Consider the following 14,086-nt stretch of genomic DNA (forward strand, 5'->3'; position numbering starts at 1 on the left):
CTGTGGAGACTTAGAGAAGAAAAAAGAAAACTAGGAACCAGAAAGGTATGAATTATAAGGGAAGTGGGCAGGACAGGGGGACGAGGGCCACTGCTCAGGGCCTGACTTCTCATCCACCCAGAACTCCTACCAGAAGAGAATTTTGTCCCAACTCAGACATATCCCTGAGACAGCAGAGAGATATTCGCAGCTGAAATACCACGATACCAAAGCCAACATGATTCAAAAATCATAGTTCTACCAAAGAAGGAGAGAAAAGAACAGGTAATAACATTTTCACTAAGTGATTCTGAATGCTTATCCAGTTTCTAAATTTCCCAAGCTTCATTCTAATGAGTCAAAGCAACTCAGCTCTGTATACAACCAACAGATGGTGTTAATCATTGGAGGGTGTCATTTGTCCTTAGCTTAGAGTGGACTTGGGCTTCATTCTGAGGTATCTTAGAAAGATTAGTAATCTCATCCTGTCTGATAAGAACACAAGCAATTGAAAATGGTAATACAAGGAGACCTATGATTTCCTTTAAAATGAAAGTGGAGCTATTTTCCCCAAAATATTGAACATGGGGAGACGATGACAAGTATTATTATAGGATAAAGAGCTGTACATTGGAAATGATCCTAAAGGAAAAGAATGAGTCATCTAACATGTGGAAAGTGGCATGCCTATCTACTCAACAATGATCCTCACAAAAGATGGGCGATGAAATAAAAAACCTTTTCAGTGCGTGATGAGCGCATCAGTTTCAACATCAGATGCCTATTAGCCTAATTCAGAAGAAGGATGATCACACTTCTACAGACGGCTACAAAGAGTGCATTTGGAGATGTACAACATCAAATGAGAAATGAGGCCACAAGTGTAAATACAAAAGAGATCAACAAAAGGGGGGAGCTCACTTCTTTCAACAGACTTCCCATGCAGATTAAACTGACTTGTTTTGGAACAAGAGGCTGAGAGAATGTACATTCCCAAGAAGAAGACCCGACCTAAATATTCTAAAATACCCAAGAATATTCTAGTTTGGTAGAAACACATCCAGGGACCCCAAGCTCAAAGCCTTTATGATGACTTAGGTATCTATATCTCGTGGACTTATGGACCTGAATCCTACCTGAAAGGAGAGCAGTTCCCCCCAATTTAAATAAATGAATATAAAGTGTCCTAAGGGCCAGTGGCTAAGCAAGAAGAGTGCATGTGAACCAAAGGGCAAAGAATGAGGTAGCTGGGGCTCTTTTAATAATATATCCTTCCAGCCATTGAGGGCATCTCTGGTCTCTATCACTTGTTGTTATGTTGCTAGACATAGCATACCAAGTGGCTATGGGTTGCTGACAGTTCTTTGGTTTGGGGGGAGGAGTAAGGGGAATGGTCAAGACTTAGATGTATAAACATTTGGTATTTTCTATTAGTACCAAAATCTCAGCTGTATCCTTTGCCTTCTTCAGGACAGTCAGTACCTGGTTTTCATCAAGCCACAAAGGCATGGTTTCCTTCAAATACAGTAAGTGCTACTATTAGACCCTTCTTTCCCCTTCCAACATCAAAGATATCATCAATAAAGGTCAGAAACAAAACCAGTGGATAGAAAAATTGGCCCAAGGAAAAGTTGCCTAGTCAATTTGACAGAAGGAAGATAATCAAGGGGCATTTGGTTCAAAACACACATGGTGCCAAAATGTCAAGACATCCTGCTTAAGAGGGACCACTGTACATAAAGACTGGGATGCAGAGGTATAAGAATGGAAATAGAGCAAAAAAGAAATCAGACAAGGATAAAGGAAGAGAAATAGTAATATAATTGAGGTGTGTGTAACAGCCCACCTAAGTAGGTCACAGATGTGGTCATGTTCGTACTTGGAACACAAAAATAAGTACAGAGGTAAGATACAATGACACTCTTGATATTCTTCTGACATCTGCTTTAAATCCATCTTTGTGCTAAGTAGTTCATATGTTTCTGGACTATATCGTTTTGCAGATGAGTTCATCTTTCAAAGGTTAGGAAAAACAACGTGTGACACTACACTGAACTTAAGTGGGAGCAATAAATAATGACAAGCACTTTGGGAGGAAGTGACCATAGGCACAGTTAGATATAAAATACAATAAAAAAAAAAAAAAACCTTCAGGAAATTCAGAGAGAAGGTAAGCATGAGAGCAGAACCAAAGCACTCCTGAAATGCAATTCAAGAATTGTTTTTCAGTTCTAAAAATGAAATTCAGAGTTTATTCTCACAAATAATCCCAAAGGGAAAAATGGAAAAGGCATCTCTAGGGAGCTGTGGCTGGTCAGTGACCTGTCTTGGATAAGGTCAGACTTTAAAAGTTCATATGCGAAACCCAGGAGGAACATGGTGGCAGAAAAGAGGATCCGAATGCCTGAAGCTAGAAAATAAGCTGAAGCTGATCAAAACAACAGAAAAGATTTACATATGTATATGCAAATTAATCCTATATAATTATAATTACATTTACATAAATATATACATATTTTACCTATGTTCACAAGAGCTAAGTTGACAGCTCCCTGTTTGAGGCAGAGGTAAGATCTTTTTAAAATCTCAGATTTGGAAGGTTCTCATTTGAGGACAATTCTAATTGTCAGAAAGTCTCTCCCATATAGTGAGCAAATTTACCACTCTCCCTCTGCTGCTCCAGGAATTACTAGATTTAAATACCAGAAGGGATTCTCTCTATATCAGAGGTCACAAAACCAGGGCCTTACTTGTACCTGGAGGGTCGTATGGATAAGTGGAAAGCCCAAACATAAAGCAACAGCAAATGTTGGAGTGTGGTGACCTGGAGAATGCATCCCCTATCAAAAGAAATTCAAATCAAAATTTAAAAATCAGATGAACAACGTGTTGGCCAAACAAAACATACTCAGATTTCACCTGAGTGCCTCCCGTTTGCAATCCCTGGGTCAGAATATTTCTGAGATTCATAGATGTTAAATTACTTGCCCGAAACCTACAAACCAATTAACAGAAATACATACAATGAAGATACTAAATTCTAGAAGCAATTTGCTGGCTTACCTGACAATATAACCTGATTCAAATGCTGAGGGGTCCAAGTTTGTTTTCCATTCAAGTGGTTCTACAAAAACATATTTTGCCTCTTGAGGATGTTTGTAGATAAAACTCTCCACGAACATGATAATTTCTTTCAGTATCGCCTCATTGAGAGGAGTAATTTCCAAGATTCTGGTCCCATAACCGGCTGCAGTCCACTGCGCTGATCTTGTCAGAGCCACGCCCATGGGAACCGTCAATGCTCAGATCTGAGCACACACGCTGCATCAGAGCAGAAAGAGAAAGAGGATAGCAAGCACTTTTCCCCAGAACCGTTTTCCTTTTCAAGGCTTTAAGCCATCCAACCCACAGTCTGCTTATTAATCGTGGCTGATTTTTTAATCATCAAATTGCTCTTTAAGGCAATAAAATAGTTAATTTTTACTGAGCCAGCTCTAAGTAAAAGCAATGGGTACTTGGATTTTCCAATACCTGTCTGCCCTGTGAATAACTTTCTCATTTCCCTGGGTCTAAGAGAGGAAGTGCAAGTAACTGGGCGGAAAACAGAAATGGAAAACCCCAACAGTGGAAGGAAGAGTGGAGGAGTGTGGCATCACGGCTTTTGGTCCCCAGGTCTGCTGGAGCCCGAGGCAGATGAGCAAAGCTCTTCTGAGCTGGGCAGCACATCATTTAGAACCAGGCTGTTGGGGCACCTGGCTGGCTCAGTCACTAAGCGGCTGCCTTCGGCTCAGGTCATGATCCCAGGGTCTGGGATTGAGCCCCATGTCCGGCTCCCTGCTCCGCAGGAAGCCTGCTTCTCCCTCTCCCACTCCCCCTGCTTGTGTTCCCTCTCTCGCTGTGTCTCTCTGTCAAATAAATAAACAAAAATCTTAAAAAAAAAACAAAACAAAAACAAAGGAAGAACCAGCTGTCAAACTGAACTCCGTTATTCTGACTTTTTAAAAAAATGTATTTTTATTTAAATTCAATTAACATATAATGCATTATTGGTTTCAGAGGTAGAGATCATTGATTCATCAGTCTTACATAATACCCAGTGCCCATTACATCACATGCCCTCCTTAATGTCCATCACCCAGTTACTCCATCCCCGCGCCCCCCTCTCTTCCCTCCAGCACGGACTTTCTTTTAAAAAGAGAACATTATCTGTAACATTAAATAAGAGCCAAGTTAGAAAGCAAGTTCTCACTGTGAACATTCAAGGCTTTGTTCCCTGATAGTCTATACTTGTTTGCTCTCTCATTAAAGGGATCATTAAAGCCTTCCTTCCAGAATATTAGAATGGTTACAAAGTTAAATATAGAATAGAATTAGCTTTCCCCCCATCATTACGACTAAAGCTCAGAAGTACCAAGACTCTACAGAAATGACTTGGAGATTTTGGATTTTGTGCTGTATTCAATCTTGATATCCAGTAACAGGACATCTAGGTTGGTGGTTCTTAATGAGCCAGTATTCATAATGCAGAGAAGTATTATAAAAGACATTTCATTATCAAAATGATAGGAAGGAGACATCATTGGCATTCAGTGATGAGGACCAAGAATGTCAGACGTCCTGCAATGTGCATGACAGTCCCCAGAAAGAAGAATTATGCTACAATCTCCAGGCATCTAGTAGATGAAAAACTATCAGGTAAGTAATACCTGCGCTTAGAACCTATCTCCACTTTACAAATAATCATAAAGTTTTTTTTTCCACAATTTTGATATACGCAGAATTTTCCAGGATTGCAACTATAATATAAGTCAAAGGAAGGTTGTACATACTTTGTTTTATATGGAAGTCTACCAAGAGCTCAGCATTTCGGAAAATCACGCCATTGATGGCCATGAGGGTCACACAATTTAAGTTTCAATGACATGTTTATATCAGCCTTCATCTGGAGCTACTCCATTCACAGTAGGTAATTCTGTGTAAGGCTGGAGCATCTGACTACTTCATTACACATTCTAGTGCAGTGGTACCTGAGCATTTCCATACTGATATTGTATTACGAGGATTTACCTTTTAATTTTCCTTTATTTTACAGTTAGGGCATTAACAACATTTTAAAACTATGCACGTATGTAGAATTATTATCTAGGATTTTGATTTTGGAGTAGCAAAGCAGACATTACAAAATAGTTGTTATAAAAAAACGATAGTTCCTGGGGCTGAGTATGGCTGATATATGTGTATATAAATACGTATATATTTTTATATCTGTATATATAATTGCTAGTGAAATAAAATGTATACAATTAGGGTACAAATTTGTTCTGTGCATTTATTTTAGTATTCCAGTTGTTTCTATTGCTTGATTCTGAACACATGTACTGATGCTTATATGTAATACTGCTGATTTTCCCAATATTATGAGAGTACGTGTAAGCTAAGTACAAATAACTTTATCGTATACAGCAAGTGTTAGGTGCACAGTTCTGTTTTTAATCTTAATTATACAATTTGTTTCAATGGTCTTATAAAACTATGGCATGTGTATAATTTCCTTCTTGCACTTTTTAAAAGGAAAATGTGGACGTACATAGATTACCTAAGACTATAGCAGTCAACATCCCATACAGCAACTTCCTGGAAGACACTTTAAAAAGAGCTAAGAAATGCAGAAAAGGTCTTCTTTTCATCATGATAAATTTTTATACAGAAGTAACTGTAACACATTTGAATCTCTTCAAATTGTTTTTCTAAATCTGGTAAACCAGGTGCTGCAACAATGAACAGGCTTGATTTGAGAAGACTGGTTAGCAGAAGAAAATTTCAGGGAGGCCTAGGACAATCTAGAAGGCATATAAAATATTATGGGGGGGGGGAGTGGAACAAAATCCGGAACAAGACAAGATACGTATAAAAAGGCTTAAAAAAAAAAAAAAAAAGACAGAAGTACTTTGCAGGCTTAACTGAATAAATTTTAAAATGAAAACAGGGTAATCTAATGTTTTTCATGTTAAGAATTTCTAATGGCTTAATTTACCAAGAGAACCAGAGCTATAGTATTTATTCCACTAATCCCAGAGGTGTTAAAAAATGGTCAGTATAACTCAGGTAAAAATACAAAACTAACACTTTTTATCAAAACAGGCTGTTCCCCAGTTTCTACCCACTGCCAATCCAGGTGTCCTTTTGGCCTAAGAACCATGGTTACAACGAATACATATGAATACATAGTACATATCTTTAAGGTACGATTGTTAAAAAGTTTAATGATTAAAAGGGAAAAAATTTTGTGCATGTGTTTGCATAAACTGAGAATCACTTATATTCATTTTCTCTACTAATTCTACTCATTTTCTCTACTAATCAAATCGCTCTAATAGAATGTTTTTCTGTTTTAAGGGTTAGTAGGGCAAGCTTCCCGTATCATTAATAAAATGAAACCTGTCCATGAACAATTTCTGTAACACTTGAGCAGAAGCAAACCCGAATTCTTTAGGAAGCTCAGGGAACGTAAGCATCCACCCTGAGATCTAGAAATGTGGCTGGGTAACATTGATTGGGGGGTCATTCCGAGAATGATGAAGCTACAGAAAAATTAAAATTTCAGGAACTGACATGAAGAGCGCCCTCAATCAAAGTACACGCAAACCCTGTGTTTAAACACGAGATGACAGCACCAACCGGGCCGGTGACAAGCGTTAGAGTTGGAGGCTCAGTTTCTAGGGATGAGGGGGGCGCGGGGGGCAGGCAGCGAAGACAGTATAGCCAGAAGCAGGCACAGCCGCAAGGGCGGAGGGGAAAGGCGAAGAGGGGAAGGGGGGCAGGGAGTCGGCCTGAGAAGCAGAGAGAACGGATAACGGAAGAAATGGGGTCGCGGCAGGGTGGAGACGGGGTGGGCTCGGGGGCGAAGGAGCAGGACGTGCCCGGGCAGGGGCAAGGTGTCGGCGGGGAGGCAGGGGTTCAATGCGGGTGGGAGAGAGAAGGGGAGAGGACGGATCTCGGGCCCGACGAAAGGCAAGAGGCGAGGGAGACAGAAGCGGGGGCCCGAGAAAGGCCCCCATTTCTCGAACCGCGCGTTAGGCTGCAAGGACCCCAGCGCGGGGCGAGCGTGAGCTGGGGGTCCCGGAGGCCGCAGGAGCAGCGGCGAGTCCCCCCCCGCCCGTGCCCCCGGCGGCCACCCTGCGCCCAGCGGCCGCACTCACCTGCAGCGCCCAGCTCCGCGCCCGCACTGTGCCCCGCGCCCCGCCCCGCTCGCCGCGCGCCCGCCTGTTGCTAGGACGCCAGGCAAACACCCGGCGCCCGGCCGCCGCGCAGCGCGTCGCCGCCCCGCGGGGGAAAGCTCCGAGCCCGCCCCTCGCGCCGCGGCTGCCGCGCAGTGGCGCCCAGAGCCCGCCCAGCCCGCAGCCGCGTGCCACCGGCCGCCCCGCGCTCCCGCACGCCCGCCGCCCCGCCGCCTGCCCCCGGGGGGACCCGCGCTCCCGCACGCCCGCCGCCCCGCCGCCTGCCCCCGGGGGGACCCGCGCTCCCGCACGCCCGCCGCCCCGCCGCCTGCCCCCGGGGGGACCCGCGCTCCCGCACGCCCGCCGCCCCGCCGCCTGCCCCCGGGGGGACCCGCGCTCCCGCACGCCCGCCGCCCCGCCGCCTGCCCCCGGGGAGACCCGCGCTCCCGCACGCCCGCCGCCCCGCCGCCTGCCCCCGGGGAGACCCGCGCTCCCGCACGCCCGCCGCCTGCCCCCGGGGGGACCCGCGCTCCCGCACGCCCGCCGCCCCGCCGCCTGCCCCCGGGGGGACCCGCGCTCCCGCACGCCCGCCGCCCCGCCGCCTGCCCCCGGGGGGACCCGCGCTCCCGCACGCCCGCCGCCCCGCCGCCTGCCCCCGGGGGGACCCGCGCTCCCGCACGCCCGCCGCCCCGCCGCCTGCCCCCGGGGAGACCCGCGCTCCCGCACGCCCGCCGCCTGCCCCCGGGGGGACCCGCGCTCCCGCACGCCCGCCGCCCCGCCGCCTGCCCCCGGGAGGACCCGCGCTCCCGCACGCCCGCCGCCCCGCCGCCTGCCCCCGGGGAGACCCGCGCTCCCGCACGCCCGCCGCCTGCCCCCGGGGGGACCCGCGCTCCCGCACGCCCGCCGCCCCGCCGCCTGCCCCCGGGGGGACCCGCGCTCCCGCACGCCCGCCGCCCCGCCGCCTGCCCCCGGGGGGACCCGCGCTCCCGCACGCCCGCCGCCCCGCCGCCTGCCCCCGGGGAGACCCGCGCTCCCGCACGCCCGCCGCCCCGCCGCCTGCCCCCGGGGAGACCCGCGCTCCCGCACGCCCGCCGCCTGCCCCCGGGGGGACCCGCGCTCCCGCACGCCCGCCGCCCCGCCGCCTGCCCCCGGGGGGACCCGCGCTCCCGCACGCCCGCCGCCCCGCCGCCTGCCCCCGGGGGGACCCGCGCTCCCGCACGCCCGCCGCCCCGCCGCCTGCCCCCGGGGGGACCCGCGCTCCCGCACGCCCGCCGCCCCGCCGCCTGCCCCCGGGGAGACCCGCGCTCCCGCACGCCCGCCGCCTGCCCCCGGGGGGACCCGCGCTCCCGCACGCCCGCCGCCCCGCCGCCTGCCCCCGGGAGGACCCGCGCTCCCGCACGCCCGCCGCCCCGCCGCCTGCCCCCGGGGAGACCCGCGCTCCCGCACGCCCGCCGCCTGCCCCCGGGGGGACCCGCGCTCCCGCACGCCCGCCGCCCCGCCGCCTGCCCCGGAGGCGGGGCGGGGGGACGCCCTGCCGTGCGGGGTTCCATCGACGCCCGCAACCGCTGCTCCCCGCTCGTCCCCTCCCTGGAAACAGCGTCATTGGACGTCCTTCTTCGAGGACTCGGAGCCTGACTCACTCCACCAGGTGGGAAACGTTTACCTTAATTAAGGCCACCCGCAGTGCGGGGGTTGAGCAGCTAATTAATGTGACCGAAAGCTAATAGCAAATGTTCGTTAGAAACACCGTTTTATGTGTCTCCACAGGCTTCTGGACAGGTGTTCTGCCGTGTTCCATACGGTGTTCTATGTACCTTAAATCTTCACTCAGTTCTCAAAATAGGAGAGGGCCTCTCACCGGATATTTGAGGCCTAAATGTGCTTCTCCGAAAAGCAAATGTCGTGGAATATACAAATACTCACTGGAAGAGCAGAAACTGCTCTTCAGTAGAATAATTCAGAGAATTGGAATGAAATGAGAACACTTCCCCCTATTTTTAAATGCCTTTTACCTTTTACCAAGATGACCTTAACCCCACCTGTAGATACTTCTACCAAGAAGAGTCCCAGCTCTGAAAAACCAGAAGGGGCTGAAGGAGTGGAAAAAAAATATTTGGGAAAAGAATAATAAAAGCGAGCAAGAACAGTATACTGTCTTTGGGGGTAGAGTGTTTAGGGATGGGTCCTGGATAATTTAGGGTGGTGAAGTGTTTAGGAACTAGAACTGGATTCTTTCCCTAAAGTCAAAGACACAGATATGGATGATGTTAGGGTATTACGTGTCAGGATATTACATTGTCCTGGCTTAAAAGCAGAGCCTTTCCTCAGACACCACAGAAAAATGAAATAGATTAGGCCTTTGTTTGGGGTCTTTTCTTTTTTCTTTCTTTTATAAAGGTCTTGGAAGTGGGATCATTTTGCTTAAAGTAGCCTCTACCTCCAGCGAAGACTAGACTTGCAGTGAATCAGAAGGGAAGATTATATGCTAACAGGAACATAATCTGAAGGGAGCCCTTCCAAAAATGAACAGATCACACTCTGAGACAACCACAGCATCATACCTACAGAGTGATGCAGGTCACACTTTGGTGAGGATCAGAATCCACCCTTTAGAGGGTTGTCAAAACAGTCCTGGAGCAAGGAAATTTCATTGGGTGCTTTTCTGTCATTTGCACATTTTTAACCAGCTGTATAATATGAGAGAGCGTAACTGAGCCCAACAGAGAAACCGGTCAGAGATCTACAAAGTCAGGACGCTTGACCTTGGTTTCCAAAGCTGGAGAAAGCCAGTGCCCACCAAGATCCGAGTAGCTGTGTCCTCATTTGCCAAAGTTCATGCCACATGTCACAATCTACCATTGCTTAATCTGATGGCAAAATCTGAATTTATTAACCCTGAGGTTGTCCAGTAAAAAAAAAAAAAAAGGCATGTAATAATATGCAAATCTGTAGAATTCCCAGCTGGTTTCTTCCAATTTTTCCTTGCCATGTTGGAGTACTAACTTGGCGTGTCTTGGTCCTGGAGGAGTCCACAGCACTGTCTAGACCCTCCCTCCCGACATCCCACTCCTCCATGCCCTTGGCTTAAATGACTACTCAGAGAGTGCTGACCACCCAAACTAAAGAAGTCTCCCACTAGGATTTGTCTTGACTAATCCGTCTTACTGCCTGTTTGCTACCTCCACAGTAAGCTCCATGAAAGGGACCTTCCTGTCCCCTTCAAGTCTCTATTCCTAAGATCTAGAAGAGTGACTGACACATGGAAAGAATAAAATTGGTGAATCACCTAGTCAAAGACGCCTTGCTACCTGGCATTCTCTGTTGAGCCAGGCACGGAAGGGTGAAGCTCACATTTCCTTGGACATAGTTGATAGAACCAGTTGGATGATTCTAAGTGGCTGTGTTCAGGAAAAGAGCCTTCAACACTGAGAGCACACCCAGGAGTTTGTTGTAGCAGAGGATTTTCCCGGCACTGCCTTCATAAAGTATGGACGTGGGACCCAGTTCTGCCCAGTGGAGCTTTACAGAAAGCCTGCTAAGGACTTCTGGGAAAGACTGGAGAGTTGTCGGCCCTTCCTGGTAACTTTATGTCAGCTAAATAGGCTCCCTGTGAAACCACCCACTCTGGCTCAAACCAGCTTAGCTCCTCTGTAGAGTTCACGCACAGATCCTGTGTTATAGTCTGCTAGGGCTGTCATAACAAGGCACTGCAGATTGGGTGGCTGAAGCCACAGAAGTTTGTTGTCTCTCAGTTTTGGAGGCTAGACATCCAAAATCAAGGTGTGAGCAGGGTAAGTTCCTTCTGAGGGCTGTAAGGGAAGGACTTATTCCAGGACTTATTCCTGCTCTCCTTGGCTTGTAGATGGCCATCTTCATGTCCACATGACATTCTCCCTGTACGCCTGTCTCGGTGTGCAAATTTTATTTTTTTCTAAGGGTACCAGCCATATTGGATTAGGGTCCACTCTGATTAACTCATTCTAACCCAATTCACTCTGTAAAGAGCCTATCTTCTATAAAGAGATACTGGGACTTCTATGAATTTTAGGGAGGACACAGTTCAACACTTAATATTATGTAAACAAGAAAGTCAGTAGGTCTCAGGGGCCCATTCATCTGTGTTAGAGTGGGGCCAGCTGGTGTGAGGCAGCCAAGAGAAGCATTTATGGGCCATAACCATGAGAAGATGATAGGTAAGTTCTGTTTGAGTGTCCAATACCTCAGTCAGAAAGGGCCAAGACCGGTGCAACTTCATAAGGCTTGCTGGAAAGTACCATCACTTACATTGTACCGTATTGGGGTTAAGTCTCATTGAGGGGAAAGGTTGCCTCTCAATGGAGTTTTTCAGGGGATTTCAACAGAAATTCCGATGATAGAAAATTTCTTGAAGTCTGAGGAAGTTCTAAGGACCAAATTTGCCAGATCCCACCTTGCATTAAAAAGACCAGCAATCAAACAGCTTCAGTTGTCTTCCTATACACAAAGATAGCTCTTGGTGGTACAAGTATACCAAGGCCCATGGTCTGGAAATGAAATGGCTCCTTCTCCTTAGATCCTAACCTTCTAGACCTTCGTTTATTCCATTAATGCTTTCTTTTGGCTACCAGCATGTGCCACGCAGAACCTAGCAGAACTAGGTTATCTAAATACATCTAAGTACATCTGGGAGCGGCTTCTGCAGGATCCTGGCGGGCTGCTTTTCCTCGGGAAACTTAACAAGAGAAAGCTATGAGATAAAATTGCAGCCCCTGGCTGTGCAGCTGGTCTCAGGCCTACAAGAGATACTCATCCTCTCCTTTCTCTGCTGCCTATTCCAGACTCCCCTCACCCTTCAGTAGCGCCTTTGCTGATCTAGATGGCTTACCAGCTGGGGTCATCCTGGCCCTCTCTGCTGAGGGATCTGAACCACTGGCATCATCAGCCCTTGTCACATGGTAGCTATTTTATTTGTGCCTTTACCATTGAAATTGGGCAAAGAAGTACCAAGCAGTCCACAGGTGGACCACCCAAGTTCCAAACACATCCTTCCCTAACCCCACAGCAACCCTCCCTCTTCCTCATGATCAGGCTCAATTGCTCTGACCAGGATCATGACTCCTTTACTTGCCTATTGGTCTCTTGCACAAAGAACCCAAAGTCACAAAGTTACCACAAGTTAAAGTTTAAGATTTATTTATTTTAGAGAGAGAGAGAGAGAGCAAGCAGGGGGAGAGGCAGAGAGAGAGAGAGAATCCCAAGCAGACTCCCTGGTGAGCACGGAGCCCAACACAGGGCTCAATCCCATGACCCTGAGATCATGACCTAAGCTGAAATCAAGACTCAGATGCTTGACTGAGCCACCCAGGTGCCCCACCAAAAGTTAAAGTTTAATGTCCCTTGCTGGAACATTTCCCCTCTAGGAACCAGGACTTCTGAATGTACAGAGCCCAGATTTGCAGTGACAGGAAGCACAAATTCCCCCAAGTGATAGGTAAGCATGGCCACTCCTACTTCCACCTCTTAGTTCTAGAAGCCATGTATTTTACCTTTATAGGTCACAGCCCCATATAATGGCTGTTGATTTAGGGTATACGCTGCAGGGTGGAGGATGGCACCCCATCCTTACCGAGTATTCTCCCCAAGCTGGCACTATAGTTGTGCCTTCAAAAGACCAATTAGGGGGTGCCTGGGTGGCTCAGTCAGTTAAGCGGCTGCCTTCGGCTCAGGTCATGATCCCAGGGTCCTGGGATCAAGCCCCGCATCGGGCTCCCTGCTCAGTGGGGAGTCTGCTTCTCCCTCTCCCTCTGCCACTCCCCCTGCTTGTGCTTTCTCTCTCTTGCTCTCTGTCAAATAAATAAATAAATAATCTTAAAAAAAAAAAAAGGCCACTTAGTTGCTCTGTTAGGATAGTCATCCAAAGCCCCTTTGGAGATTTTTCGTGCCCCTTCACTGAACGTGTTGAGGCTGGAAGACTGTGTTTAAGAAGAAATCTAGCAAAAGGTGACAGGGATGGAGGCTATGCGTGGGCCTGACAAAGAGTTCCCTCTGTTGATGCTTTGTCTCCGCTCTGCTAACAGCAGGGACTGACACTAACCTTTTAAAGATTTTATTTATTTTTTATTTACTTATTTGAGAGAGAGAGCACATGAGAGGGGGGAGGTTCAGAGGGAGAAGCAGACTCCCTGCCGAGCAGGGAGCCCGATGCGGGACTCGATCCAGGGACTCCAGGATCATGACCTGAGCCGAAGGCAGTCGCTTAACCAACTGAGCCACCCAGGCACCCAGACACTAACCTTTTAATACCGCTCATTCCTGGGGAGATTAACCAGGCCCTGGTGACAGATCAGGTACATTGGATTCCTTCCATTTTGAGGGTGGCAAGAAGATTCCTCCTTACTAGGACCGATACGTATTCCAAATAGGGATTTGCCTTCCCTGCCCACAATGCCTTGGTCAGAACCACCCTCAGAATGCCTCCGTCATCAACATGGTATTCCACACAACATTGTCTCGGAACAGGAGACTCATTTTAGAGCAACAGAGACTCAACAATAGGTTTATCACCGTGAAAGCCATTGCTTTTACCGTGAACGGCATGACCCAGAGGCAACCATCCTGATAGGATAGTGGGATGATCTGCTGACTTTCCGGCTAAGGTGCAGTATGGCACAGTACCTCATGGGGTCAGGTCTCCATCCTCCGGGACATGGTTTATGCACCGAGTTAACAGTCAACATACAGTGCTGTTTTCTCTAGTAGCTGGAATTCATGGCTGTGCGAACCAAGGAGTGAACTTTCTCACCAGAACCATCAGTGACCTACTTGTGGAATTTGGGCTCCCCATTCCCACAGCCTTGGGCTCTGCCAGTTAGAAGCCCTCGTTCTCATGGGCGGGGGGGATTGCTTGCACT

At 48.3% G+C, this 14,086-nt stretch overlaps 1 protein-coding gene across 1 annotated transcript in view; it reads right to left on the reverse strand.

Annotated features, from left to right (window-relative positions):
* Window positions 1-3,299, reverse strand: part of ODAD2 (outer dynein arm docking complex subunit 2) — a 183,734-nt gene extending 180,435 nt beyond the window's left edge. The window contains exon 1 of the mRNA XM_045874221.2: window positions 3,043-3,299. Within this exon, the coding sequence (XP_045730177.1) occupies window positions 3,043-3,266 (224 nt within the window). The 5' untranslated portion in view covers window positions 3,267-3,299. The remainder of the gene's footprint in view (window positions 1-3,042) is intronic.
* Window positions 3,300-14,086: the final 10,787 nt, after the last annotated feature.

This window comes from Mirounga angustirostris, unplaced genomic scaffold (genome assembly GCF_029215605.1).
Source record: "Mirounga angustirostris isolate CCGP_5_RB_7025 unplaced genomic scaffold, mMirAng1.0.hap1 SCAF_5, whole genome shotgun sequence".
In the NCBI taxonomy this organism is placed as follows: domain Eukaryota; kingdom Metazoa; phylum Chordata; class Mammalia; order Carnivora; family Phocidae; genus Mirounga; species Mirounga angustirostris.